Source organism: Cheilinus undulatus, linkage group 9 (genome assembly GCF_018320785.1).
Source record: "Cheilinus undulatus linkage group 9, ASM1832078v1, whole genome shotgun sequence".
NCBI lineage: Eukaryota > Metazoa > Chordata > Actinopteri > Labriformes > Labridae > Cheilinus > Cheilinus undulatus.
The window spans coordinates 14,695,942-14,723,082 of NC_054873.1; the positions used below are offsets into that span (position 1 = coordinate 14,695,942).

At 38.6% G+C, this 27,141-nt stretch overlaps 1 protein-coding gene across 1 annotated transcript in view; it reads right to left on the reverse strand.

Annotated features, from left to right (window-relative positions):
- plxnb2b (plexin b2b) overlaps positions 1-27,141 on the reverse strand; it is an 82,813-nt gene that overhangs the window by 20,286 nt on the left and 35,386 nt on the right. Inside the window, exons 18-25 of the mRNA XM_041795287.1 lie at positions 24,964-25,161; positions 21,492-21,671; positions 18,643-18,779; positions 15,271-15,371; positions 14,674-14,903; positions 11,353-11,534; positions 4,514-4,580; positions 4,036-4,182 (exon numbers count right to left, since the gene is read on the reverse strand). Of these exons, the coding sequence (XP_041651221.1) occupies positions 4,036-4,182; positions 4,514-4,580; positions 11,353-11,534; positions 14,674-14,903; positions 15,271-15,371; positions 18,643-18,779; positions 21,492-21,671; positions 24,964-25,161 (1,242 nt within the window). The remainder of the gene's footprint in view (positions 1-4,035; positions 4,183-4,513; positions 4,581-11,352; positions 11,535-14,673; positions 14,904-15,270; positions 15,372-18,642; positions 18,780-21,491; positions 21,672-24,963; positions 25,162-27,141) is intronic.

Here is a 27,141-nt window from a genome sequence, read left to right on the forward strand (position 1 = left end):
TGCTAAAGTGGCGAGGAAAACCTTCCCATTAACAGGCAGGAACCTCTTGCTCAACCTGACTCATGTTGACAGCCATCTGCTGAAACTGCGCTGGGGTTGGAAAGGGGTAAAGAGGGTGGGGGAAAAGCAGGAAGAGAAAAGAGGGGGATGCACAAAGAGAGACAAGAGAAACAATGAAACGACAAATGGAAGACAAATTTATGGCCATAATTTACAGTAAACTCAAACGTTAATGGCGTCAGTGTGGTGAAATTCTCAACTGGGAGAAACCGTTAACATTATTTTAGTCATAAAGCTGATTTTATACTGTAGTATAACAGTGTTCATACTTTAGTTTTTATTGTTTTATATTTTTATTGTTCTTATATTTGTGGTACAGACCAAAGATAAGGTAATTTTATTCACTGTATTTTTCTACTATTGTTTTTACAAACTTAACTGCAGGTTACGCTGACTACTGTCTAGTAGTAGTAGTAGTAGTAATAGTACTTCTCAACTTATGTCAAGAGTGACATGTTTGCAATCGGGAACATGATGTCGGGATTGGATTGTGATTTATTGTAAACCTGACTGTAGTCCCATGTGTCCAGAAGGTGGAGGACTTGTTTCCTCTACCGGTTAATTTTCCTGTAGCTTCGTCTGGCTCAGCAGCAGGTTTGAAGTGGAAATGTATAACGCTTCTGTATGCATTTCCAGTTACCATCTGCTGCTGAGAAAATCAGGTGAAGCTATAGGAAAATGAGCTGGAACAGTATGCCACCTCCTGAAATAGGACTACAGTTATGCACAGAAACTAGAAGCAGTATAAAAACAATGTCTAAAATGAGTGTGGTGTTTCTTGTTTCACTTAAGTTTATTTTGGTATTTCCGGTTACTTTGTTGTGGTGACTGCTGTTTACGTCACTGTGTTTCTTCTGAGGCTGCTCCCTTCCCCCAGTGGCACTTACACTGATTGGACACACCTGTCTCTGCTCTGCAATCAAGCTCCCTGTAAAAGGAACCCTGCATGATCAGACAAGTTTATCTAGTTGGATAGATATTTGCATCTCTAAAATGTATATTGAACTAAAAAACTCACTAAATATCCCAGATATCTGCAGTTTGAGTAAATTTGAGCTCATAAACTCACCAGGAGGCCGCCATGTTTTGGTCCATGCGACGTCACAGTGCGCAGCAATCTTTGCCATTGTTATTAACCGTTTTTCAGACTGTTTTTCTGCTTGCAGCTGGTGCTGCCATAACAGCTTTCATACCAGACAGTAGTTTATTGCATGTTGGTTTGGTCTCCCTGCTGTCAAAGCTGTGTGACCCTCTTGGTCATTCCTCCTTCCTCATTCCATACAAGTGAGATACAGTGAATAGCAGAAGCGTGCCGGGAGCTTTTCAAAATAAAAGCAGTGTGTGCATACAAACTGAGTTTCTCCAACGAAATCCTTAAGTGGACTATTACTTTGAAAAGCACAAACCGGAAGTGTTTTGGTTCTGTGTTTATCTTTACCTGAACCGTGTGGAAACAGTAAGCTTCATATAGAGTAGAAGTTTAGGGAACAACCTTATTAAACAGACGCGTTTAGCTCGCAGCCTTCATCTGGTTCATCAAGAAACTGATTTCAAACAGATTCTGCAGATGTGGACGTAAATATTTACTACAACAAGGTAAATATGGCTCTGTATTTATCATTTCCCTGTCTAGATGGACAGATAACTGCTCATGGTGCAAATAAAAAACAGAGGAGACCTCAAATCTTAGAATTCTCCATGTGTGAGACATGCTGCGTCTCTGAGATGCAGCCTTAACTTTGGCTGCCAGTCTGCAACAGTGGTTACTGCATAGGAATGGCGAGCTTTGCGGAACTGTGACGTCACAGCACATGGCAGCCTCCTGGTGAATTTATAAACTCAAATTACTCAAAATGCAGATATCTAGTGAGTTTTTTAGTTCAATATGTATATGAGAGATACAAATATATATCCAACAAGATGAACTGGTCTGATCATGCAGGGTTCCTTTAAGAAGCCTGCAGAGACTCACCTCAGCGCCACAGTATTGCCAGCTACTCACCAGTGGTAACCTCAGCTCTCAGGCTCCCTCTCATTTATTGTGACTCTTGTTGATGATTAATTCCAGTGCTTTGTTTGACCTCTCCACTAATCCTGCCTCTTCTCCTCCTTTCCAGTGCCTCACTCCGTGCCACACCACAGCCCAGCCACAGCACTCTCATTCCAGAGCCCTCACTGGCCCCTACACATGGAACCCCCTCCCTTCACTGAAACTGTTAACCAATAAATCTGTTAGACTTCGTCATTCTGGTCTGCATTTTGGGTTCACCACTACTCCAACATCACAATGAGTTTAAATTTGACGTAGAAAAGACGTCCATAAAGACCACATTTGGACAACAACTAGCTCCTGTACGGAGGTACTGTGGGCAACATTAATGGACGTTCACTAGACATCATCTGGAGTAACAGTCTGCACCTTCAGGGGACCAAAATTAGACGTGCAAAAATGACGTGGAAAAGACGTTGTTTGAACGTGTCTTTGGGCAGTGGGATTGTGTTGTTGGCTTATCATGTGCAGAGAAACTAAGCCATTGTGCAGTTATTTGGGAACACCCCTCTCCATGAAATTTGGCTTTATTGCATTAAGCATCTAATGATGAGGTTGGTAACAGCACAGCATTAATAGAGTAAAGATTAGCCTACTGTCTGCAAGAGCTGATGGAGGTGTGCTGTAGTTTTTTTTGGTGCCCAAACTTTCCAGAGATCAGGAAACAACACCTCTGTTTGACTTAAAATAAAAAACAACAGATGATTTGAAAATAATGTTGGTAAATACTACTTTAACATTGCTATTACTAAGCCATAACCTAGAATGAATTCAGTACGTGGCACCCAGCTGCTCTTTTATTCATGTCTAACACCTCTACGCATAATAGGGATTTGAGTGTAGCAGTTGTTTTCTTAGAGTTTTTCTTCATTCAGGGAGGAAACATTGTCATGCTGCTGAAGTGAATATAGTACTATTATTATTGCCATTCCTGAAATTAAACACAATGTCTGCTATTCTGAATATTCAACATGGATTGTAAGAATCTGTGCGGAATGCATGGGTGGGAATTGAAAGACTTGTAGTCGGTGCAGGTGGAAGGTGGAAGTGGATGAAGCGCTGCAGGGGGTAATGGTCAGAAATATATTATTACTTATTATAGCAGTTAAAGTAGAATTGCCCTTGGGTTCAAATGATAATAAAACAAAGGCTGGCCTTAGTAGATGAAGTAGTCGCAGACAGGTGGATCCTCAGCAGTAAGCCTTTGATGCCAATGATGAGAACAGGAACAGTGTGTTTGGAATTTGCAAAAACAGCTACGTAAACTGAACATTTTAATACCAGTATTAGCAAAAATAATGGAAATGAAGGGAAAAATGTATATTATATATAGATGATTAAAGCAATGCAAGTTAAACAGATCTTCAATTCACTTTAACATTTGAAATAATATTGAATAATAATGATGATGATAATAGATGTAAAGCTGATTTTTTGTTGTAGTTGAAGTCAGATGGGTCGAGCAGCAGGTTGTTCACAACAGCAAGTCGTCTGTACAAAAGATCCAGAAAAATCCAACAGGTTAGGGAAGGTGGAGGCATGTTTGTCGAGCCGAATTGTGCTCTTTAGTTGTAAGGTCTTGTAGTACTTTTCACCTGAGTCGTGCATTCCACAGCTATATTGGAATGTGTACCCAGTGTCGTTTTTTTTTTTTGGAGCCGGGGAACATTGACACTGAAAATGGATGTCACACTGAAGCGGGCAGTCGCCTATGGGGCTTTTGGTGGTTGCCATGGAAACTGTACTCTGTATGTGTGTGTCTTTGTATGTTTGTGTTGCACGCCAGGCACAAAAACCCCATGCAATCTCAAAGCAACGTGTGCGGTTTCTGTTTTCCTGACTGAGACTGGGTTTGACTTTGTATGTCTGCGCGTTTGCCTCTTTGTTTGTCTGCATGAACGTTTGTGTTTGTGTGCCCGTCTCACCAGGACAGAATACTCGACATCATCGCCCAACAAGCCCGTGTCGTTGAGGGTGTACTTGGCTTTCTTCACTCTGGCGTCCACAGGCCCTTTCTCGATCTGGTGCTTGATGGCTCGGAACAGCTTATACAAGGGCTCGCCTGCTGAGTCCTGGTACACACATAAAGCACACACACACACAAAGCCACTCAGAAGTTGTCTCAGATGTTGTCAAGAAGCTAATTGTTGTTATTAGCAGTTAGAAGACAAATAAATGAGCATTATCAATAGTAAGCTCTAATGAAGGAAACTGAAAAATCTTTGCGCTAAGTCTGTTTGCAGCAGCATGTCATTAAACACAATTGCTGTTGTAGTTGACATTAAATACAAAAGACAAATCACTACTGAGTTAATTAGCCTGTCTCTAAAACATGTATATATTAGGACTCCCCTTTGACTACATTTACATTAAATTCACATATAAAACAACCAGTAATGCTACCTTCAAAAACTGGTAAAGGCAGATAGACATCCAGTTACACAGCATCCTTTCCACCACTGTCTCTGACCTGCAAAACAGGAGATTTGCATTATTAACAGAGGTTAATGTTATTGTTTTAGTTTAATGAGGGTGTACTGTGAAAATCAGTGCTAACAAAAAGGGATGAGAGATGCCAGGAAAAAGAAAGACAAATCTAATCACTATTTTGCTTCCATAAGCCATAAAACCATAAAAAATTATCAAAACTAAGAGGTTGCTTCATGTAGAATTCTCTTGTGAGTGTTGAGCTTGTGTTTTTCATACTTTGTACCATGTTTTATGGTTTTATTATGTGTTCTGTTCACCTCTGTGTCTTGTGTTTAACCTGGCTGCAAGACAAACAATTGCATTGGAGACAATTGCAGAATGAGATGTAAAACTTCTCTTGGTCCATTTTCATTACATCCTCATTATATTGACACACTGCTTTGTTATGACGGCTCGAAAAATGTCAACAAGTGAAAACCCTGCACAGCTTGACAGTGTTGACTGAGATATCTCAATTCAAAACTCATGTCAGTGGTCACTTGACTGATCGCTCATCTTAATGTCAGATATCCACTGGCGATGGTCTGTTGTTAGCAGCTAGCATGCCTAATTAGATATCTTGTATATAAGGGAGCCTGTGTTGGCACAATGGCCTAATCAACATAATGAGGCTCTCCACTGGGGGATAATTAAGATGTGTACTTGCATAACAGCCAGTCAAGGCATGCTGAGGCACAGCAGACAGTTCAGATCACAGAGCCCCCCTCCCAGCACTGATGAGTGACTGACTACACTCTCAGACAAGTGGGTCCTGCAGCTGAAGGAGGGGGCGGACCGTGAATGATTTGACCTTGGTGTGATTAGCGGAGGAGAGGAAAATGAACAAGGAAGACTAAAATTGGAGATTCTCTGATGAGGACTATTTAGCAATCAAATAAACCAGCTGACGGTTTAAGGATGTTTTTTAAAACACAGTTTATTTTAGATGCTGCCAAGTTAAAGTGTTGTCCAATTAATGTTCTCTGTTTCAACAGAGCTTGTTTCACAAAGAGAAGATAGTGGTGCATTAGTAATATCAATTTCTGTGTTTAAGAACTTGCTTGTTTTTTTGTTGAGGCAGAAATCTATATGACTCACTGCTGTTAAATGCTTGTCAATACAAAGAGCCAAACTTCCATTTCTCCAAATTCACATCAAAAGTGCTGAATGTCACACTGAAAAACAGAAATTTACAGGGAGGAGAAATGAATATATGAGAGGCAGTGTGACCAGCAGGTGTCAAATTCTTCGTGATGCAAACTGATATTTGACGCTCATGTGCTGATAGGACACACTGTTCATAATAAATTCGATTTAAAGTCATTTTTTAATCATGAAGGGCTGATTTTTCAATATCCTCCTCATCAGTTAAGTTATGTTGTTGTTGTGCCATGTATAAATGCAATAATATCCCTATCCAAACCTGGCTTATAAAACACCATTTGGCAGGAAGAGACCAGAACCAAAGTAGACACAAACTTTAAAGAACCTTTGAGGAACTTTCAGTTAGTACCAATTTTGGCATCCACCATGGACAAAGATGAACCTCTTCATCATTTTGTCCAGAACTTTTCAACTATAAAATCCAGAGTAAAAGTCCCACTTATAAGACGTAGTCTGTTTTGGGGATCTCCCAGAGATCCCTGAGGGTTTCAACTTAGACAGCCATTTTTTGCCTTATTGACGTAAATGTGTGTTAGTTTTAGTCACATTTCAATCATTTTTACCCTAAGAGTTTTGGTTTCTTCCATTTAAAAAAATAACCACATCTTAAAAACATCTGCAAAAACGTACTCATACCAACTGTGAGGATGAGACAACAATGTCTTTTTAACAGAGCTCATATATACAATACATGGAAAAAAGTATTTGATCGTATTCAAATCAGGGGTAGACCATTTATCAGCACCGATACTTGGCCAGAATCAGTTACTTCAAAGGTGGGCTTCACTGTAACCCGCAATGTCCACATACGATGACTGCACCGCCTACCAAAGCGCCGCGGGTTTTCTCCGACCAAAGGCAAGCGGCCTTGCACATTAGAAGCATGTCTAGAGCACTGCACCGCAGCAAGCAGACCTGATCAGCGGGCAGGAATCACGGGAGAACTGCGAGTCCACACATAGGAATAGTATGTCAACAGAAGATTATTTTACCTTTTGGGGTTAATTTATCATCCTTTCCGGTACATGTCCATGATATTATTGCTCCCACCATTGGGTGAGTACATAAGGAAGTTAAAAGGTTAATGTTTGCTTAAAGGATCTGTGGTTTTATGTAAAACTCTTTGGCTAAATGTCCTCAAAAGTTAACTTTTCCTAGTCAATGGCGCTGTTGTAGCTCTGTGACCCACTGACATCCCAGTGACCCTTTGCTCACACTTCAGGATGAGATGCAATGTTGATATAGTGATGATTTAGCATCGGGTGTCCGTGCATTGTGCTGTATTTTGAAAGGACTGGATATTCTATGCCTGTAACTTCCTGTTTGGAGCTTTCTGATCAATGGGAAATGACGTGGTTTAGCAGTGGCCGGCGCTGAAAATAGCCCTGCAGAGTATCTCGAATGAAGCGGGGCGGAGCAGCGCTCCAGGGATGCACTGCTGCCGGATTGGAGTGCGGGCAGTGGAACCGCTCTGATAGACAAGAGAGGGAGCGATTTACTCCGCAGGACAACTTGCCAGTGGATTGCAGCACGGTCGCTGTAAGCGGAAATTTGAGGTAAGGTGTGCCATCCTCTAGATTTGTTATGAATCTCTACAGACTGATTTAAAGTCCTGCCCACAATCAGCACTGAATCCTGGGTGACACTTCCTGTGCCCTGCTTCTGTGCTATTTCTCATGTTGACAGAGCTAATGCTAAATTATTTGTTTTGTTTACATTTTTCAACTTGCAGTTTTACTTTTACTACATTACATACAGAATGCTTGTAATAACAAATGCATATTTGTTCCAGATATCAGTTATTGGTCACATGCAATACTAGCAATAGGTATCAATATTGGCCCTGAAAAAACAATATCGCCTGGCCCTTAATTACAATACATGTACTGTAATATGGAGTCTAATATTTGTAAAAATAGTGATTATAAAGTTGAAACTGGTGCAGGTCAGATATTTTCTGCCTGTGCGATAAAATTTAGTTATATACAGTTGAAATCTGTACACAATAAAACTTGCCTGATGGTTGAATGATTTTTTTCCCCAATAGAAACACTCGCTGAAAACCCCTCTGCTACAGGACTATAATCTTAATCTTCAAGTGAAAAGTGCAAACAATATGACACACGTTTTCAGTGGATTTTAAGCATCATAGAAACGGAGTGCATATTAGCTTATGCCTTGTTGGTTTATAGCAATAGCAAAAGAAGCTGTTGAAAGGAGACAACAACAAAAGATCTATCCCATACACGGTGTATGGAATCCAAGCAGGAAAAGAAAAAAAACAGAAGGAGAAGCAGAAGGAGGAGGCCTGGAATAGATCAAGCCGCAGTCTGGCTCTTCATAGTGGACTACAGTAATCAGAGCAAAATTTAACAGAGAACGTGGCAAAAGAATGAAACAGTCCTCTGTATCTTGAAGCGAATCCCAGTCCTTCAAAAGTGGTTCATAATAGCGCTGCCAGGGTTTAGATATGAAGTGATTGTGATCACGGAGCTCAGAAATAAGGACATCTTATGATCTCCCGGCAAATGATGCCAAACACGACAGCCTACCACAGTGTAAGCACCCTTCTGAGGATGTGAAGCTTCCACAACATGCTCATGTGCTAACAATGATAATGCCAGCTACTGCAGATGGAGCAAAACAGAGGGATGCTGATACAGAAAGGGATTGTGTTAGTTATGCATGTAGCTTTTATTGTGAGAATTATTTTAACGATGCCAGGTAAAGGGAGATTTTAAATTATATTTAATTTGAAAAATTCTGGAACACTTGTTCAAATGATGTCCTACAATAGGGAGCTTTAGTTTTATATTCATGTGTTGTCACTCTACACAGTTTTTGAAATGATACTGCTGTCCCCTCAGGGTTTCATCAGATGTTTCTTTACATTTTTGATCTAATCTGGCTACCTTAGCCATTGTAGTTGTGGTGATACTTATCTGAATACTAAATAAAACCACATTTGTTTTCCTTTATGTTTGGCATTTTTTCTGTCCTTTGTGTTATTCTGTGTTTTTTACTTACAGTTTGTATTATTCCCATTTTCCCCCCTTTTTGTTGCCTATTTAAATGCAATGTTTGCATGTGAACCCCAGGAGCTACCTCTGAAGTGACTTACTGGGTCCCAGATTATTTTGAAGTCAAAAAGTTATCACAATTCATCCCTGGGTTGGACATGACTTGTTTCCTTGGTATGGTAATTTAATCTGTGGACTCCTGGAAGAACAGCTGTTGCCCTGGTCCAAATCAATGAGAAATGAGAACTCTAAGATTTTTTACTCAGGACTACACAAGTCACCCTCACAGAGGAATTAGTCAGGGCTCATTAGGGACCATTAGGGTTTATCCTGAGGGAACAATTAATGTCTCCATGTTAAAAAAATAGGGTAAAACTGATCTGCTGGTGGCTCTCAGTAACTTTACATTAAGGCAGAGGACACAGTTCAGTTTCCTCCTGTTCTACTTAAGTTCCAATGACAGGCACTGGAATGTTGTGCAGATGAGGCAATTTGAAAGTAGACTTGAGCCCCCTACCTATTTTGATCTGCATGTGTCTTTAAACCTCCATCTTTTCCAGGCAATCAGATATTTGGTCTCAGTAATGAATTTATTCTTTATACTACCTGCTTATTTTGCTCTACGCTCTAATTAAGTGGGAACTATGAGTTTGCATCAATGCAGGTGATGCAGGGTTACATAACAGCAGATAATCCTCCACCTTCAGCCTTGCCTGGTGCTCACTTTTGATCGTTCTCAATAACCTGCACTTGCACAGGCTGTCTTAGTGTTTTCGGTGTGAAGTGTCTCAGTTACCTTCTGTGATCAAAATTCCTTTCACTTGCGTGAAAACATTCCCCTGGTTTGGTCACTAGACTTAGTGCTTTTGTCTCAATATGACCCCAGGGTTCACACAGCCTTATGCTGTTATTAGCTTGTACATCTTTGCTCATTAAACACTGTGGTCTTTGAGCATCATCAGGATCAATGAAAATACTAACTCTAACAGTTGCCTCCAGTGTAGTCTTTACATTAACTATAAATCCAATTCCCCTCATGCACAGCAGCAGCTAGCAAAGCAAATCACCTTTTCAGGCTTTAGGGTTTCACGCCTTCACTGAAGCCCTGTGGTGCCCCCCTGGGAAGGCCCGCCTCACACTTTGAAAACAACTGGTCTAGGGAGACTGACCCAACAGCAGACCTACATTGCCATCCCTAAATGTACTCCACTAGTTTGACTAAAATAGTGCTGTTATTTAATAAGAAAACAATCAAATAAATGACAGGCTTTGTAATTACTTGACTGCATCACTAACATGAGAAGCAAGGATAAGTATTCTGGGTACTTACTGCACAACCCTGTGTGTGGTTGGTTATGTATAGCTTCCTCATTTATAATATCCTTTGTTCTAAAGGTTATCAAGAGTTTATTCAGTTTTTAGAGCATGGTAAAAGGGCATGGACAAAGCGCCTTGTTAATGACAAAATGAAAGAATTGTAAAGAACATGTTTCTTAAAGGAAGTGGAACTTTGTAAAAGCTTCTGAAACAGAGATCACGATTCACACATTAAACAGAAAACACTGCACATCAATATATGCATTTAAAGTTCAACTCAACAGGCCTCTATATAATTGATGTGTGTGCTTGTGTGCATCTCACTAGAGGCATAAAGGCACAGGAGGGAGGAAACTGAGGGCAGATGTCCACTCAAGATGCACTCACACTGGGGCCAGCTGCCCTGCTCAAGCACACTCGGCCCCCTACCCAGTCCCCTAGTGGCCTGCACTCATATTGCTCTAAGTCCAACCAGGCCTGAGCACGGATACGTTATCACGCAATGACATGACCCAGTTTACCAGACGCATGCTCTCACAGAGTTGGCAAAATGAAGAAACACAAAGATGACATGGCAGCAACTGTCTGACAGAGCTTTGTGCCTTACTTTAAGTTTTGTTTTTTGATCAGATACACTCTCTAACACTGCCATTGTTTAAAATGACTGTTGAGCAGAACAGTCGCATCAATTAGTTGTGACATCCAGGCTGCACACCTGTGCTTGTGTGCATGCAAACACAGTCATACCATGCTGAAGCCCACCTCTTCCATCCATGCCAGAGCCAAGTAAGTGTACCACGCTTGAGCGTGGTACAGAACTCTCACACCAGTCAAATAATCTGGTCTTTGGGGAGCAAGCATGCTTGGGCATGGCCCGGATTGCCTAGGAAAGGTGTATGTGGAGGAGTCATCGTGGGAATTACAACCCTCACACAAAGCCTAAAATAATTTGTCAGATCGATCTCACATGGTGTTGATCCCTTGGATGGATAAAAGAAAAAATAACAGCACAAGCTCAAAAGTTACAAAGCTACTACGGATGGTTATGTGATGAAACAAGAGTGTGATTAATCTGCATAATGTAATTTACATTCACGTGATGTTTTTCTGATGAATTAATCAAAATGTGTTATTTTGACAGCACTACTGAAAAGCATACAAGTTATCCAGCTTACCTTAGAGAGCAGAATTTCTCAGACACCTCACCTAGCTCTGGTTTTAGTAATTGTGTCTGACTGCAGGAATATACACTGAACAGCAGCACTGGCTCACCTGCGCAGCATGAGTTTAGGATTCTTGCTGTGGACATATTCCTCCATCAGCTCCAGCAACAGTGTTCTCATGATGTCGGTGTAGTATTCCAGCTTCCCATGCAGAGCCACTGTCAGCAGGGAGGCAAAGTACACCTTGGCCCTCGCGTTGAAGTCATGACTGCGCTCCAGGGTGCGAATGAACTATAAAAAAACATACACATACAAAGACAGGCAAACAGAGTGCGCGTTTAATCATCTTGGTGAAGCTGACATGCACACACTCAAGCAAACCCCACATATTAAGCTTTAAAATAATCAAAACCATAATGTCAGTGAAAACAATAATTATCAAGGTAAATTCAATTTTGCCCTGCAAAATGCCGTAGCTCAGAAAAGATACCAATTAGAGGAAGAGGAATCATCCACACATATGCAGCTAACACCTCAGAGGCTTTTTCTGTGCCAGCAAGATTGGATTATTAGGAATCTTCACACGTCTCCCTCAGCTATGTCTTCTGCTTCTCACTTCCAACACTGTACTCCACTAACTAAAGCATAAAAACATCCTTAAATCAAAGGAGGACAGCATGAATTTAGAATAGATATAAGGGACCTCCCAATATACTTACTGCAAATACTACAGACTTTATAAACTAAAAGATGCAGTAGACAGAGTACCATCAGAAGGTAAACCCACATATGTGATCCTGTTTAATGAGTGTCTGCCTTAGTTGCTAAAGATTAGGCATCTGTGTTCTGATCTTTTTACAAAAATCAGCAAACCCTCAGATGAACTCAAAATAGACATAAATCTGTCTTTTAGGAGGATGGCTTGTGTAACCACAACTTGATGTGCTGTAACCCTGTTAAACAAAGACAGAAGCAAACTTTTCCATTATGCTGAACAAGGCCAAAAACAAAACAAATTTATTTTTGATTTGTGAGAAGCTCCAAATAAAAAGACATCGTTTGCATGCTCAAGGATATGGTTGAATGCTTGTGCTGCTGCTATGTTTGTAACATGATAGCTGAAAGAGTTTGGTAAAAAGGACCAAATTACTTATATACCCACATATAAAAAAAATAAACATTTATATATGTTATTAAAATTCATTCATGGTTGAAGATGCACTTTTTGAACCTTTGCACAGGATTACCTTTAAGTAAAAACTGGCCATTCCTATGTTAAATACACAATTTTTTAGTTGAGGTTTTAACATATCTCAAATATTTCAAAAAGATTATAAAGACAGAAATTCCCAATTTTTATGATTGTAACAGGGCCTGTTTGTCATGGAGACTGCCACTGGTTTCAAGTTTAATCAGCCAAACTCACCCACACCAGGCATTTCCAGCAACTTAAGACCAGCACTACTCAGCGCCGCCAACCTCTGTGACCTCACTTCTCAATACTTCTTGTTTTGAACTGTGGAACCAATAAACAGCACCTTATAAGGTACATATACTAAACAGAAACCAATGTTTGGTTTTCATTACTAATTTTTTAATAATAGGTAAGAAAAGCATTTCAAAGTGCACTTCAGCGTTCATGCTGGAAGTGACACCAGAGCGCATGCACATCTTTGTATTCGAAAGCATATGTGCATTTTGGGAGCACTTCCGGCATGACCGTGGAAGTGCCTTTTCCAGTGCATTTCTCCCTCATGAGAAATGTTCGAAAGAAAACAAAACGTTGATTTTCTGTTAGGAAAATATGCCTTATGAGGTGCCATTTCTACTGAACAGAGACCTTAATTCAAAACAAAAAGTAAACAATGGAGATGGCAGCGTTTTAATCATCATATTGTGTCATTGTTTGGCCCCCTGGTTGCAGAATTTTAAATATTATTGTTTGAATGAACTATACTTTTGAAAGACTGAAGTATCAAAAACCTTGCTTACTGCTAGCTAGAGGTGTAATATTTTAATCTATATGCTAATATAGCATTAACAACGCTAACATTTTTACATTTAGTGGGTAATGTGCATCATGTTCTGCATTTAGTTTAGTATTCTATTATTCCAGCATTAGCATTAATCACAAGCTTAAAGCCTTAAATCCAAGGGTACAAAGCATGGATATAGTCTCAGAGACATCATTCGTTGGTTTCTGAAGAGATTTTTTGAAAACAGTTGATGCTGGTTGCCACATTGGAAATGCTGACTCATTCTAACTTCAATCAATAGAGTAACAGGCAAAGAGACGGGTTTGGGGCAAGTCTTAAACCTGAAATCATATTTCACATCCACCTAGGCCATGCTCTATACAAGTTGCTTGGGAAGGCTGGAACCTTTAAGACACTTGGAGAGGGATTGGATGAATGTTCTGTCACATACATTATGGGCCCAGTCCACCCAAGGGAGTTAACAATATAACTTGGGCAGCCATTGCCATTGTTCACTATCAGTGGAGCAAGCTGGAGAATCAATGAAATAATGCTGATTGGTCTGGCCTTTCTCTGATCAGGAACAAACTTTTCAGCTTAAAGCTTTGCGAGATGGATCTGCCTAATGAGAAATCCATTGGTATTGCAAGACTTACAAGTCTTTAAGCCTCATGGCAAACTGCTACAATGCCTGTCAGCCAGATTAAGAGCAATCCTGATGATGGAAATGTATGCATAATATGGTTTAATAAAATAAAAAAAAAAAAGAATTACAAAAAGATCATTCCTGTACAATGTGCACCAATAGAGAGATGAGCTACTGATACCAAATTCGTTTTCTGAGCCAGGCTGTAAACATGCTGAATTCTCCCTAAAGTAGGCGTCTTATTATGGGATCCAATAGGGGTTCCTTGGCTTTACAGCCAGCCTCTAGTGGACACTCAAGGAACTGCGGTTTTCTGCAGTTAATGCTCCATTTTTCAACACCAAAGGTTTCCTCTTGCTTTAAATAAAAAGTGTCAGAAGAAAATCATTATAAAATACAAAACTTTTTTTAACTATTCTGTCATAATCAATCAGAGGAACCTCAAAGTAAGAAAAAGACAACCAATAAGGGATAATGAATGTCTTCATCTATTTTTATCCCATTCAATAGAATACTTCTCAGAGGCAGAAATGTAAACATGTAGGTGGTTTCAAGATAAGTCATAACCAAAATCATTACAAGGCATCAACTGAGAAACATGAGCATATATATGCAATTTACAGTCTATCAGTTCAATAGTAGTGAGATAATAAGCTGTTTTTGTAGTATGTCCAAATAGAGTTGAACAGTAACATTTAAGCAGTTTAATGCTTTAACCCTTCTCTTATGTTTAAATAGTTTAATCTAGTGTTATTGCAGACATAATGACTGTGACCTTGAAGTGAAAGTTCATGTGCAGTATAATTACATTGATGAGGAAAGTCTTGGAGTTCAGGAGGTTGGAGAACTGGTTCAACGCCTGAGTCACTGTGGCCCGTCGAGCCTCAGGGATGTCGAGCTTTCCTGTGATCATGACATCATTGGCACCGTCCTTAGAGGGCAGGAAGAAGACACGATCGGTGTAGGTTTTATAGTCCAGGAAGGGGATCCTTCCCTCGCTGAGTTCATTGGTGTGGTCCTCCATTTCGATCATCAAGTCTACAAGATGAAAACACAAAAATAATACCTCTTTGTACTTAATAATCAGCTTTGTGTAATTTGTTTGCTGCTCTTCTGTCTCAGTCATTAGGTTATGAGAGGCAGAGAAATGAGAGCATTGCAGAGGAAAATTATTTCAGCTGTGAAAGATTGTTTTCTATTACTGCTGCTGCAAAACTGCTCCTCATAAAGATGATAACATGACGTTAAGCTGCAGAATTTATTTAATTCACTTCTGTGCAATACATCAAAGAAATGTAATCAGAGCTATGAAGCACTTCATTACTTTACAACTTCTAAGAAACATGGATCATTTAAGGGGCATTAGTGTTATTGCAGATCGTCTGCACAGCTGCACTGTCTGTACCTGTGAATTCCTTCTTGCAGCGGTCTCGCACGCTCTCCTCCAGATTCTCCAGCTGGTGCTTCACTTTCTCGTACTCCCGCTCAGCCTGTTGACTCTTCCTCCTGAACAGATTCAGCAAACACAACATATATCATAAATACAATGTTTGTAAGAGTAAAGGACTTCAGCCTTTTTATCTCAGGGGTCTTATCAAAAACGACATGCTGTTTTAAGTTGTGAGATGGACCATTAACTTAATTCCAATGTTTTCTGAGATTCACTGAGCTGATATGACTGAACCACGGGGTGTTTTTTTCCCTCCTCCTACTCCTTATGTAGGAGTGTCATACATATTCATCAGATAATTTCAAGTTGAACTTATAAATTAAACCAGCTGTGATAATCATATATGAAAATGTAAGTGAAAATGAGAAGGACAAGCCATCTTCACTATACACTGGGACAAATTCACCAACCATTCTTAAGAAAAAGGTTGTTCTTGAAATCCACTTAACAAGTTTCTGGCATTCACCGCAGTGTTTTTTATCTGAGATATGTTCTTTGCTAAAAACAAAAGCAAAAACACTCCAGAGCACTCTTTCACACATCTGAGTACTGATATGACAGGACAGAATATTCATTTTGCATTTATCAACACGCAAACGTATGAAATTAAGACAGGCATAATAACACATTCCAATTAATTGAATTTGATCTTATTCCAGTTTTTTTTCCATTTAGCACTTTTATATTATCAAACATATGTACAATAGATACATTAAATATAGTCAAGTCTCTTCCAAACCATGTTATGTTTGATCTTGACTAAAAAATGTTAAATAAGCACATTGGTAGGAATTTTTCATTAAACCCCAATTTTAAACAAGACAGACCTAGCCTCACACAAAGGTATTTAAATGTGTTTAAATGATGTTTAGGCATTTAACAGCATTAACATTTAGAATAAAATGTAGGTTTCTATTCAAACATGTTCATTTGGGGGGCGGGTGCATTTTTGAATACATTTGACATGCAACCTTCTCCTATTACTGCCAATACATGTCATTTCTCATAGCAGTGCTATCTCCGTTAGTGATATGATTAGATCTATCTGTTTGTAGCATATATTTTATATCTACTCTTGATGCAACATGTATCATTAAATCAATTATTTCCAGTTTAATTTTACAACTATTCGGGTGTTTCCTAAACTGGGAGTCCAGTGAATGGTCATATTATAGTAGTTATTTATCTATTCATTTTCTATTAGACATTACTGATGCCTTGCTTCTCCTCTTGCTCCAGTGTGCCTTCTGTGTTTGCACAAAGTCCTGCAGTCTCATGTCCTTATATGGGGATAAAAGGGGCATTTATGCTATGCTAACTAGCAGAGAAGTGCATGAAGTATCAGCTTACACGCACATGGTATTTATCAATCGTAGAACATGGATGAAACAGTTCAGCAGGTTAAGAACACATCATGAATCTCATGTAGGAAGGGAACTTCTTTAAGAACAAATTTAAAAAATATCTTTTTAAATCACTACAATTATTACAAAAACTTTATTGGATTGCCACTATTTTAAAAAGGGTTCAAAGTGCTTTGACACATGCAGAAGCATACAACTGGCTTCAGGCCAAAACCTCATATCTCCAAAATTACCACTTCTCAGGAAAAGTAAAAGAAGCTGCAATGCTTTAACACTGAATGATAATAGTTGGCTTCTTATTAACTCTTTATTGGTTTAAAAATTGTAAAAACCCACTGACAGATTTATCAGGTGACTAATATCACCGATTTATGGGAAAAAAGTAAAACCGTGAAAAAGGGAGATCTGAGGTTTTGGCCCAATTCCAGTGACACACAAAAACAAAGCAACATAATCTCAATGAAAACAAAAGACCAAGACAACAAAACAACCAACAGCAAAAACAAACATCAACAAAACCCCCACAACAGAAGAACCAAATAATCTGACCAACATGTTCAACCTAATCGTCATCAAAACTTAGACATCGCACAGCATTATAAGATCATAATGAACTCAAAATAAGCATAAGATAACTGTGTTTCTATCCAGTTTCACAATAAGAGGAATTTATTAAATCAAACTTCGATAACATCTTAAAACTATTATTTATGCAGGATTAAATTTCAAATGGTCAGTTCGTGAGCTGGAATGAATCTTTAAAAAACCAAAATGACTTCACCCCTCATTCAAAACTTGACACCTAGCATACAACTCACACACAGCAGCATACGAAGTTTATTCAAGTGAAGTGAATATCAAATATGAGGTTATTAAATCAGCCTTCAAGCAATTCAAATCAAGAAGGCCTCTTCAGCGAACTGAAACCCTCTGAAGTGGTATTATGTAACTAAAGATCATCAGTAGGGGTCCTTAGATGTTACACAGCCAACTCACCAGGCTGATTACTTGAATCTGTGTATTTGCTGACTGAGTTGCTGTGGATCAAATTGGGGAATTGAACCTTTCATTCCACTGACATGCATTAACATAAAAATATTTCATCATTTACAAACAAGTTTACCAGCAGTGAGCTTACTCCAAAGAAAAAGGAATGAATAATAGAAGGCAAGACATGAAAATTCAAATGTTTCAGAACCTCCGGGTAAGGACCCTTCCACAGGATCCACAAGGTGAACCTGAGTGAGGTCAGGATTATCAAACAAACATGAGAGGCTCTCTAAGGATGCTTTGCAGACAAAATACTGTGTTGTTTCAACTTTTCCTCTGGGTTTTATTTCTTTGAACCACAATGTGTGTGGTATGAAGCACTAATGCTTTCTTTAACCACCCACAAAACCCATACTTGAGATGTTTTCAGTGTTCTGCTTAAATCTTTGGTGGGGCTATATGAATCCTGTATAACTGGGATTGTTTTTGTACACCAAAACACCCATAAAGCTTATTTACTAGAGGTCAAAGAGGGGATTAACGCCCTGCTAATATCTCATAAATCCTGGACAACGAGTGATTGAGTTTTTATAAGGCCAAAGAAAATAGAAAGAAGTATAAAGAAAGACAATATAAATGATAGTCAAGTTACTTTTGACATATATTCTGGTGAAATGTGGAGGACTTTGAACATTTTATAACAGCTAATTCTGCTAGAACATAAAGATTAGTGGCTGGAGGAACAGCAGGCATAAAAAATGTTGGTTGGTAAGTCAGACAGGTGAGATTTTGTGATTAACAGCAGACAGAAATAGCCTGTCCTGCAACTGAAGGCATCCAAAATAACAGATTTAGAGGTGAATATGGAGTTTTGTGACATTAAATTCAAGGACCAAAAACTTGAAGTTTCTGCAACTTATTATATTACTATTTTAAACTTATGGTGTCAGTGAACTCAAATAGCTGGAATTACCTGTAGCAGTAGACAGAGATGGCAATGATGAGCAGCATGGGCACAATGACAGCAGGGATGATGATGTAGAGTGACAAATCATTCTTCTTCTCGTACTGCACCGAGCCGACCACCCACTCCCCCTTTCCAAACTTGATCTGTGGATAAACACAGTGGAAAAGTCTTATTATCAGCACAAGGTCTCAAGGTTTTAGAAACAGACCGATTCAAGGAGGAATTAATGGCAAAAGAAGAAGCAGAAACCGAGGAGAAACACCATAATTGCGTACAGTTCTGGAACCTGACAGAGTTTAAAAGGTTGATGCACGAGTTAGTTTCTCCATATTAACTGTAAAAAATGAACTAACATGTTGAGTTTAACACTGTATAATGACTCTTTCTATGCAGCTATTTTGTTCTATACACAGTCCTGTAGTTTAATGCTGTATGCAGCACGCAGACACATAAATGAAACAATAGCTCACTTAAAGAAATTACCCAGAGGAGAGGATACAGTACTCATCACAATTGTGGCTCAGCTATAATTAGATATAATTATACAGGCCTGTAGCATAGTGAAAACTGTAGTAGCAGACGGAGAAAGTGTCTGAAGATGTTCAGTAGACACATCTTAAGAGGAAGTACTGATTTATCAATGATGCATGCTCTCCCCTGCAAGTATGTGCGCAGTGACTGAATGTGACCAAGTTCATTCATTCAAGTACTAAAACATCGTTTACAACTCGCCTAACAGATTAACCATCTAGGGCAATCGGTACCAAGTAGTAATCCTCAATGCTTGGTGGGGACACATCCCAGAAGACGATAGATATCCAATAGCCAAAACTGCACATGGAAGAGGTCTGGGATGCCTTAATCCAGACTGGTTTTACAGTGTAGATACTTCACTGGTATACATTAAAGACCACCCTGTCAACTGATGTAATCAGTGGTAATCCAACAGTAAACAAAAAGTGTGGCTCTTTTATGTCTGTCCAGACTCGCTCTTCGTGATGGGAATTCCAGCTCCGTTTAAAAATTTGGATTTAGCTCAGCTCAGTACTAAGAGCCGGTCTTTAAGCCCCCAAACGCCTCTTCAGTTTGTACTGCTTTAGCTTTTTATGTCAGTTACACAGCAATAAAAGGAAAATGGCTTGTTCCTGTCCTTCACATAGAAGGCTTGCTTGTTCGCCAACACATCACTACGTAATCAGAACTAAAACAAAAATCAGCATAGCTGGCCAAGTATGCTAACACAAGTAACTTGACTCTGGTTCCCTTTGCTCACAGTGTATAGGAATTAAACATTGCATTTAAAAAAACAAAACTGAAAAAAGTACAAGATAAATAAAATTTAAACATGTACAAGCTGGTGTCGGTATTTTTTTCTATTATATACAAGTCTGTGTGCATTGTTAGTATAGTCGCAAGATGTGCAAAAGGGTGCAAGAATGCTGACTAGATATGATCAGATGTATCAAATATGCAAGGATGGGGGGAGATTTACATGAGGTAGATAAGATCATTAAAACAAGTAGATTAGTGCAAATGTACATATGAGGTGAAGCATTTTACCACAGTGATTAAAGCCACAGTTAATAGATTGATGAGTGAAAAAGTCAGATGAAGCGAGGGTTTTACCACAGTGAGCGGTGCACTTTTCAGCATTTATCTGAGCAGTTGAAGAATACTGTCCTGAAGCAGCTTAAGAGAGTGCATGTTACTCCCAGTGCAGGTGGAGGCGTTTTTCCAAGCCAACAGTTGAAGGTACCACATTCTGATTTGACTCTTTGAGATCCACTAGCTATTTTGTCATTTTGACAAAATAAACCACTCAGAAAAAGTATACCATGCTCATATTTGGTATAATCTTCTTCGGCACTAACTCAACTTTATAAAATGAAAACTGTTTTTTTAAGTTTGATTTACTGTTTAAAACATAGGGCCTCCAAAAAACACAACACCCCATGAAAATTGATTTTAAAAAATTATTTACAAAAATATATTGTCATTTTAAAAAGAAATTACAATATGCTGAAATTATGAAAAAAATACCATTGCCAGTCCTGTACAGCATGGTCCACTGTCCCCTATGCGTAACATTAATTTTTTTATCAAATTAAAATGAACTTATTTCCTGTGTTACTTTACCTATTGACATCAAACAAAAACTGAAAGAAAGCTTGAAGATCATGCTTTCCACACGAAGTGATTGCAATGCAAAATGTGGCTTTGTTTTCATGCTGTCATATGACAAAAGTAGTGCATGATGAAATTACGCTGGCGTGATGGTGGACCCCTAAGGGTTTATGTGATGCACAATACTGATGTGCTATTATGTTCCCCTTGCAAGACCTGATGTATTTTTTACACCAGTTAGCCTATATCTTAAAATGATGTTACGTCAAAGAGCCTGTGAGACTCGATAGCCATATAAGCCAAAATGTTATTAATTTTCAGGTATTTCAAAAATAACTGATGAGTGGTCATCAGAGCGACTGTGACTGTTGAGTCCTTAGAGTGACTCTAACGGTGCTCTACAGGGTTTATTTGCTAAATGGTGTATCACTGTGTATCACTGTCTTTTAGCATGTTTGTGACAAATAAGGGAGAAAAGCTGTTAAAGAGGCACCACTTCCTGGATAATTTTCCTATAGCCATTCCTATAGCCAGTGGCAAATAAACCACAGTAAGCTGGAGAGTCACAGCAGAGTCAAATGATGCAGATCTCTAAAAAGAGCCAGGAACCCCATCACTATGAGCCAGGCTGGATGGACATTGGCTGTGAAAACTAAGCAAGATCAGGGCTTACAGCGCCAAACTGGACCACTTGATAGAAAACACAGCTTTTCATGTCTGAATGAACTGACCGTTAGGTCCAACAGCTCTGGGCGGGTGTCCCTGCGATGGCGTCTGGAACGAGCGCTGGGTGGAGTGGAAGGTGGGTCAAGAAACAGCTTGTCATCCTGAAGTGTGTTGACCTGACAGGGAACGTCGCCAACAAATGCCTGAGCCTCTTTGGCTGTCATGGCTCTGGAGAATCCCCGACCCTGCAGGAGAAGATGGGTGTTAATGCTCAAAGTGACTGAGCTACACTGAAGAGAAATTAATTTGTGCATTATATGAAATCAAGAAGACCCACCATGTGAGGAGCATTAAAAACATGACTTTAAACTCTTTTGTTAGTGATGGACGGAAAGTTTATGACAGCTTTTCACTGTTCAACTTTGAGTGCCCAGAGTAATTAAAAAGATTAAGATTATATTCAATGTAAGCACATTTATAAATAATTTCTTAGTTAAGACACTGTGGGCACGGCTCCAGTCATTCCTGCAGTCCTGGCACTGCACTACACTCTTCCACAGCACACTTCAGTTTATAAAGACAAGCCTTCAATTTCTCTAATGCAGTTTGAAATGTAAGAAAGGTGAAGTGAGCTAAAGCAAGCCAACATCTGAGTAATTGAGAGGGACTCAGACATCATTCTGCAGAGGATTTTCCTGACTAATTAACCTAAAACTTAAAGTTTACTTTGAAAGAACTTTAGATCGTAAAAACCAGGGCCACAAGTTTGCCAAGCAGTTAGGTCTCACCCCATCTACAAAAGCTGTAGTCTTGAACTGGACAGCCTGTGTTCACTTAAACCTATGGTCCCTTTTCTGCATGTCAGTCCCCACTGTTTCCTCCCATTTCCTACTCTTTACTCTGGCTGTCTCTGTAATAAAAGCCCCCCCCAAAAAAACCTTTAAAAAAACATGATCACTAGAGAAACCTGAACACTTACTTAAGTTGTGATGAGATGTAAGCTAAATCTACCGATGACTAGAGACAGATTGACTCAGAATTTGACTTCAACAGCATCACAAAGGTGAATTTTATACATATGATATTTATGCTTCGTGTTTCCTTTCATTGTCTTTAGTGAAAGTGATCAAAATATCTTCAATTTTCAAATGTCACCACACAGACAAAAAATCGGAAGACAAAATTGTTGGACAGGGAAATACATTTTGTTTATCTATGTTTCAATATTTCATATTCCATTGTTAAAATCATCATAAAATCATCGATTACAGGTTAAATTTATGCAGAACTCTTCAGCATTTTGACCAAACACACAATTAAATAATAGGTTTGCTTAAATTATTAAAAATGGCATCAGGAAATTGAACAGTATGATAAATTTGCAAAAAATCTGCATACGACTTTCAGTGCCTTCGTCAAACCTGCATTTTTCCTTGTAATGAAATGCTAATCCTGATTATAAGAGATTCAATCATTTAAACGTCTTCTGTTACACCTTGGACAGGATGATGTGATCATTCCTCTGCCTTCTACTATCGAGGGATGGAAGTGGATATGCAGAAGTTGCCTAAGATAGTGCACACAAGTGCTTTTGTACTAATCTTACCTTTTTTTAGCTCAGTATAAGTATTTTAAGTTATGAAGATGATCACGTCTTGTTATAGGAGGTAGGCTACAACCTTATATAATTTAAAGCAGATATAGATCCTAGTCAGATCATTAACATTTCACTCTTTAGTTTCTGGGTGCTCTAAGATCTTTATCATCTCGCAAACCAGTCCCTCTTTTAACCTACTGAGACCCTGTATTAATATGTGAAGACAGTACATTTTGGATTTCTTACAAGATGGTAACAAATTAAGCTACTAGAAATGTTGAGATAATTGTCCAGATTTTCCATAAAAGTTTAATTAATAGGCTTGTTATTTTTTGGGAATTTGCTTTAAAATTGTCAGGAATTTCATTAAAAATTTTAGGGGATGTGTGTGCATATTTTGGAGTATTTTATTTTAAGTTTTGAAGGGTCTGCTCTAAAATTATGCATTATTTTCATGGGTAACAGGGGATTTATTTGTAGATAATTTGGAAATTGATATAATTTTTTTGAGGAGGAATATCTTTCAATATTGCTAAATTTTAATGGGAATTTTATGGAATTTATTTGTACATTCTTGGCAAATTACTTAAAAATTTTGAACGGAATTTGCTTTGAAATTTGGGGGAATTTTCATGGAGTCTTCGGTGATTTTCTTATTTAAATCTTTAGGCTTTTTAACAAAGACTTACTGAAATATTTGGGAAATATTTAAGGAAATATGCATTTTTGTGGACTTTTCAGAAAATGTTTGAAAACTCTCGCTGAGCTTTTTAGCACTGTCTTGGAAATTTGGGGGAATTTTTATGTTTTAACAGTCGCTTGTAATTTTGAGGGAAATTTTCCAACACCTCTGAAACTTTAAGTAGAAAATTGGTCCATAATTGCTCTAATTAAGTTCTTGTGGTCCATCATCACAAAAACGACACTACTATTCATTGCATTTTTAACATTAATATCCATTATCGACATGCTCACCTCTTCACATCAGCAAATCTGAAATTCTGTATTAATGATGAGAACAACTGAGAGGAGAGCACCAGGTACTAGAACGCACATATTCCAAAAAATATAACTAATAATTTGCAGTTATAATGACAATAAGTTAGATGTTTGATGCTTGAGCTCAATATTTTGCTGAAATTAGGGTTAATTAATTCATAATAACTGCTGCTGGTGGTTAGACACTGGAAGTTCCACCGATAATCATATCAACAGTAGAGTCCCCATGAATACATTTTTATGAAAATTCTAATTACTTAGTGGCTTCATTTTTTTAAAGTTAATTTTTTTTTCATCAATGGTTGAAATTAAAATTCAAAAATTAAAATGACATGCATTACTCTCAGTTAAATAAGTTCAGTTTTCAAAAAGAGCAGATTTTAATGTATTAGCAAAAGTAATTTCACACAATTTTACATTTAAATAAGGTATTTTTCTCTATTTTGATTCGGATCCACTTTAATTGGAGTCTCTTTACTAGGGTTCAGGAATTCAAATAAAAATGGGCCATTCATTTTCTGATTCTTGTTTTTAAACTGTCCTCAATCTGAAAAGGTGTTAACTCACACCATTAGAAAAAATGAATTTCAATAATGACCAGCTTGGCATATTAGAAGTGTGTTACTTTCTGCTCATTTTCACAAGCTTTTAGACTGATCACAAAATAAACATTCAGAATTGCAGCAATTATTCTACATTTGTCTGTGATTATTTGACTTCAGAAATAATCACACCACTGAGCTGAAATATTAAATGTGCTGTGATTTGCATAATTTCTAAATCCAATCAAACCTAACCATAACATTAGCAGCTAAAGAATGAAAATGCTGCAATTCAGCATCTTTCCCACGTTTGTCCTCCAGTCAGATAATACTAGCATTTGTCTTAATCCCTTCACATAAACTGCAGCATAAGAAGCAGCCAGAGCAGTCTGTACTCACAGTGACGATAATGATGCTGGCCTCAGTAATGACTTTCTTAGTGAGCTCGTTGAAGATGGGGTCAGGATGGTAGTCAAAAGGTTTCAGTTCTTTCACCCAGTTGTCCAGTTGGATATAAGTTTTAAAAGGCTGGGTCAGGGAGCTGTTGACGGTTGGAGAGCGAAACTGTATGACAGTGTCGTTCTTCTCATGGGCCTCCTGCATGTGGGGGAGAGAGAGTAAAATATCACATGTGGGTATAAAAAGTGATAGGATGAGATGATGCACAAAAAGGTAAAGAAAGAGAATTTGGTATTTTGACATGGAAAACTTGGAAATATGGAAACCATACACTGGGAGCTGAGGATTTTTTGAAACAGGTAGAAAAACACTGTTGTGTAAGTGAAGAACGTTTTGGGGGTGGTGTGGACGAAGATAAAAGCCTGATTGGTGGGATGGCAGGAGTAAAAGGAATACAAGTCCCTTTAAAGTTGCTCTATTGAAATCCCAAATCTACCATGTAGAATAAATGCCTCTGATGAATCACAACTTACTGAGTCACTCCTCCTCTGGCTTTGTTTTGCTGTTGGTTAGCTGGGCTGATGGGGGGTTTTCTGCCACTCTCTGATTGTTAAGGTAGAAAGCTGACAATAATGTGCATGACAACAAAGCCCAAAGTCCTACGCGCAGTTTAAGATTTCCAAAAGACTAGGCAAAAGGCGTAGGCTACATTAGATAATCTGAAATAATTAAGCGGTGCCACTGTAAAAGAGTAAGACTGACATAGTTTAACATTTTAAGTTGTCTTATGAAGTGCCTCTAATCTATGAATCAGACAGCTCTATATACTAGTGCATCTCTGTGGCTAAAGACTATATGCATATAAAGAATAGAACAACACTCATGGAGAAGCTAAAAGCTAATGTAGCTACATCCAGAAAACTGTTACCGTGGCTTAGCTCAAAGGCAGAAAACTACCCCCAGCAACTCAACAGTTCATTAATTTTAACATAAGAAACTCAAGCCAGGAACCCCTTAACTCCATACATAATCAATAGATAAAAAGAAGATAGGAAAACAGCTGGAAGTGTCTTAGCAAATCACAGGCAGTGGCCTTTTAGCTTAGCTTCAAAAAAGGCAAATACAACCAGTAGCACATTAGCTTAGCTTGGGGACAAAAAACTTCAGCCATGGGCCTGTTGGTTTATCACAAAGGCAGGAAACGGGGAACATCTTGCCTGGTTCTGACAAAGAAATCCACCTCCAACATCTTTACTCACGCTGTTCAGAACTGCAGTGTATAAACAACAAATATTTCTTCCCTCTCGGACAAGTAGCTTACTCTTCACAGTTTTTTTTATAATTACCAAAAATTCAAGAAATGTCTCTGTTTAAACTCCAATGCCAATCTAGGAGATAGTGTATGCCACAGGACTTTGTTTTTTATGTACATAGGACTCAGTGTTATTATACCGATAATGTTATTTCTTGTTATCTGAGTTATTTTTTTTCATTTCTTCCCAGGTCAAAATATTAACAGGTCAGAAACCGGTCATCTTCTTGTGCAACCAACTTTAAATCAGTGATTAAAAACTGATGGGTTTTAACTGTTGAGAAGATTATTGAAAAGAAGTTTATAATTATAAAACAGAAATAGAGGTATTTTGAACCAAAAATACCACTGCTTTGAGAGGCTAACCCAGCCCACAATGTAATAAGTTTTTCTGTACAAGCTAGCAGCAATAATAACTCTAAATTATCTGGGTCCAGTCCAGTGGATAGACTTAAAACCAAGAAATGCTTATGAAGTTGACCAGCTCAGGCCTTTCAGATAACACTTTACATCCGCGGACAGTTTGTGGCAGCCAGAAGTCTTTTCAAATCTCTCATGTCCCTGGGTGGCAGGGACCAGAGACTTGGCCAGGAGTTAAGTGGTGAGAAGCGGCATAGTCACATAATCTTCTGCAACCTTAATGCTGGTATTAAATTTAGCCCTTTTAATGAAATGAACAAAATTGCTGCTGCTGCTGCTGCTTAATACTGCTCAGTACACTGGAGGGCAGGCGGCAGCCGGCTGTGTACAACTCCTACAAGTTTCCTGGCAGAGTCAGTGCTGCTTCAAGGAGCTGGACCAGGAACATAGTTTTATTGGGTAGAGGGTGAAACAGTGCTGCTGCTATCTGCATTCCTGCAGGTCTG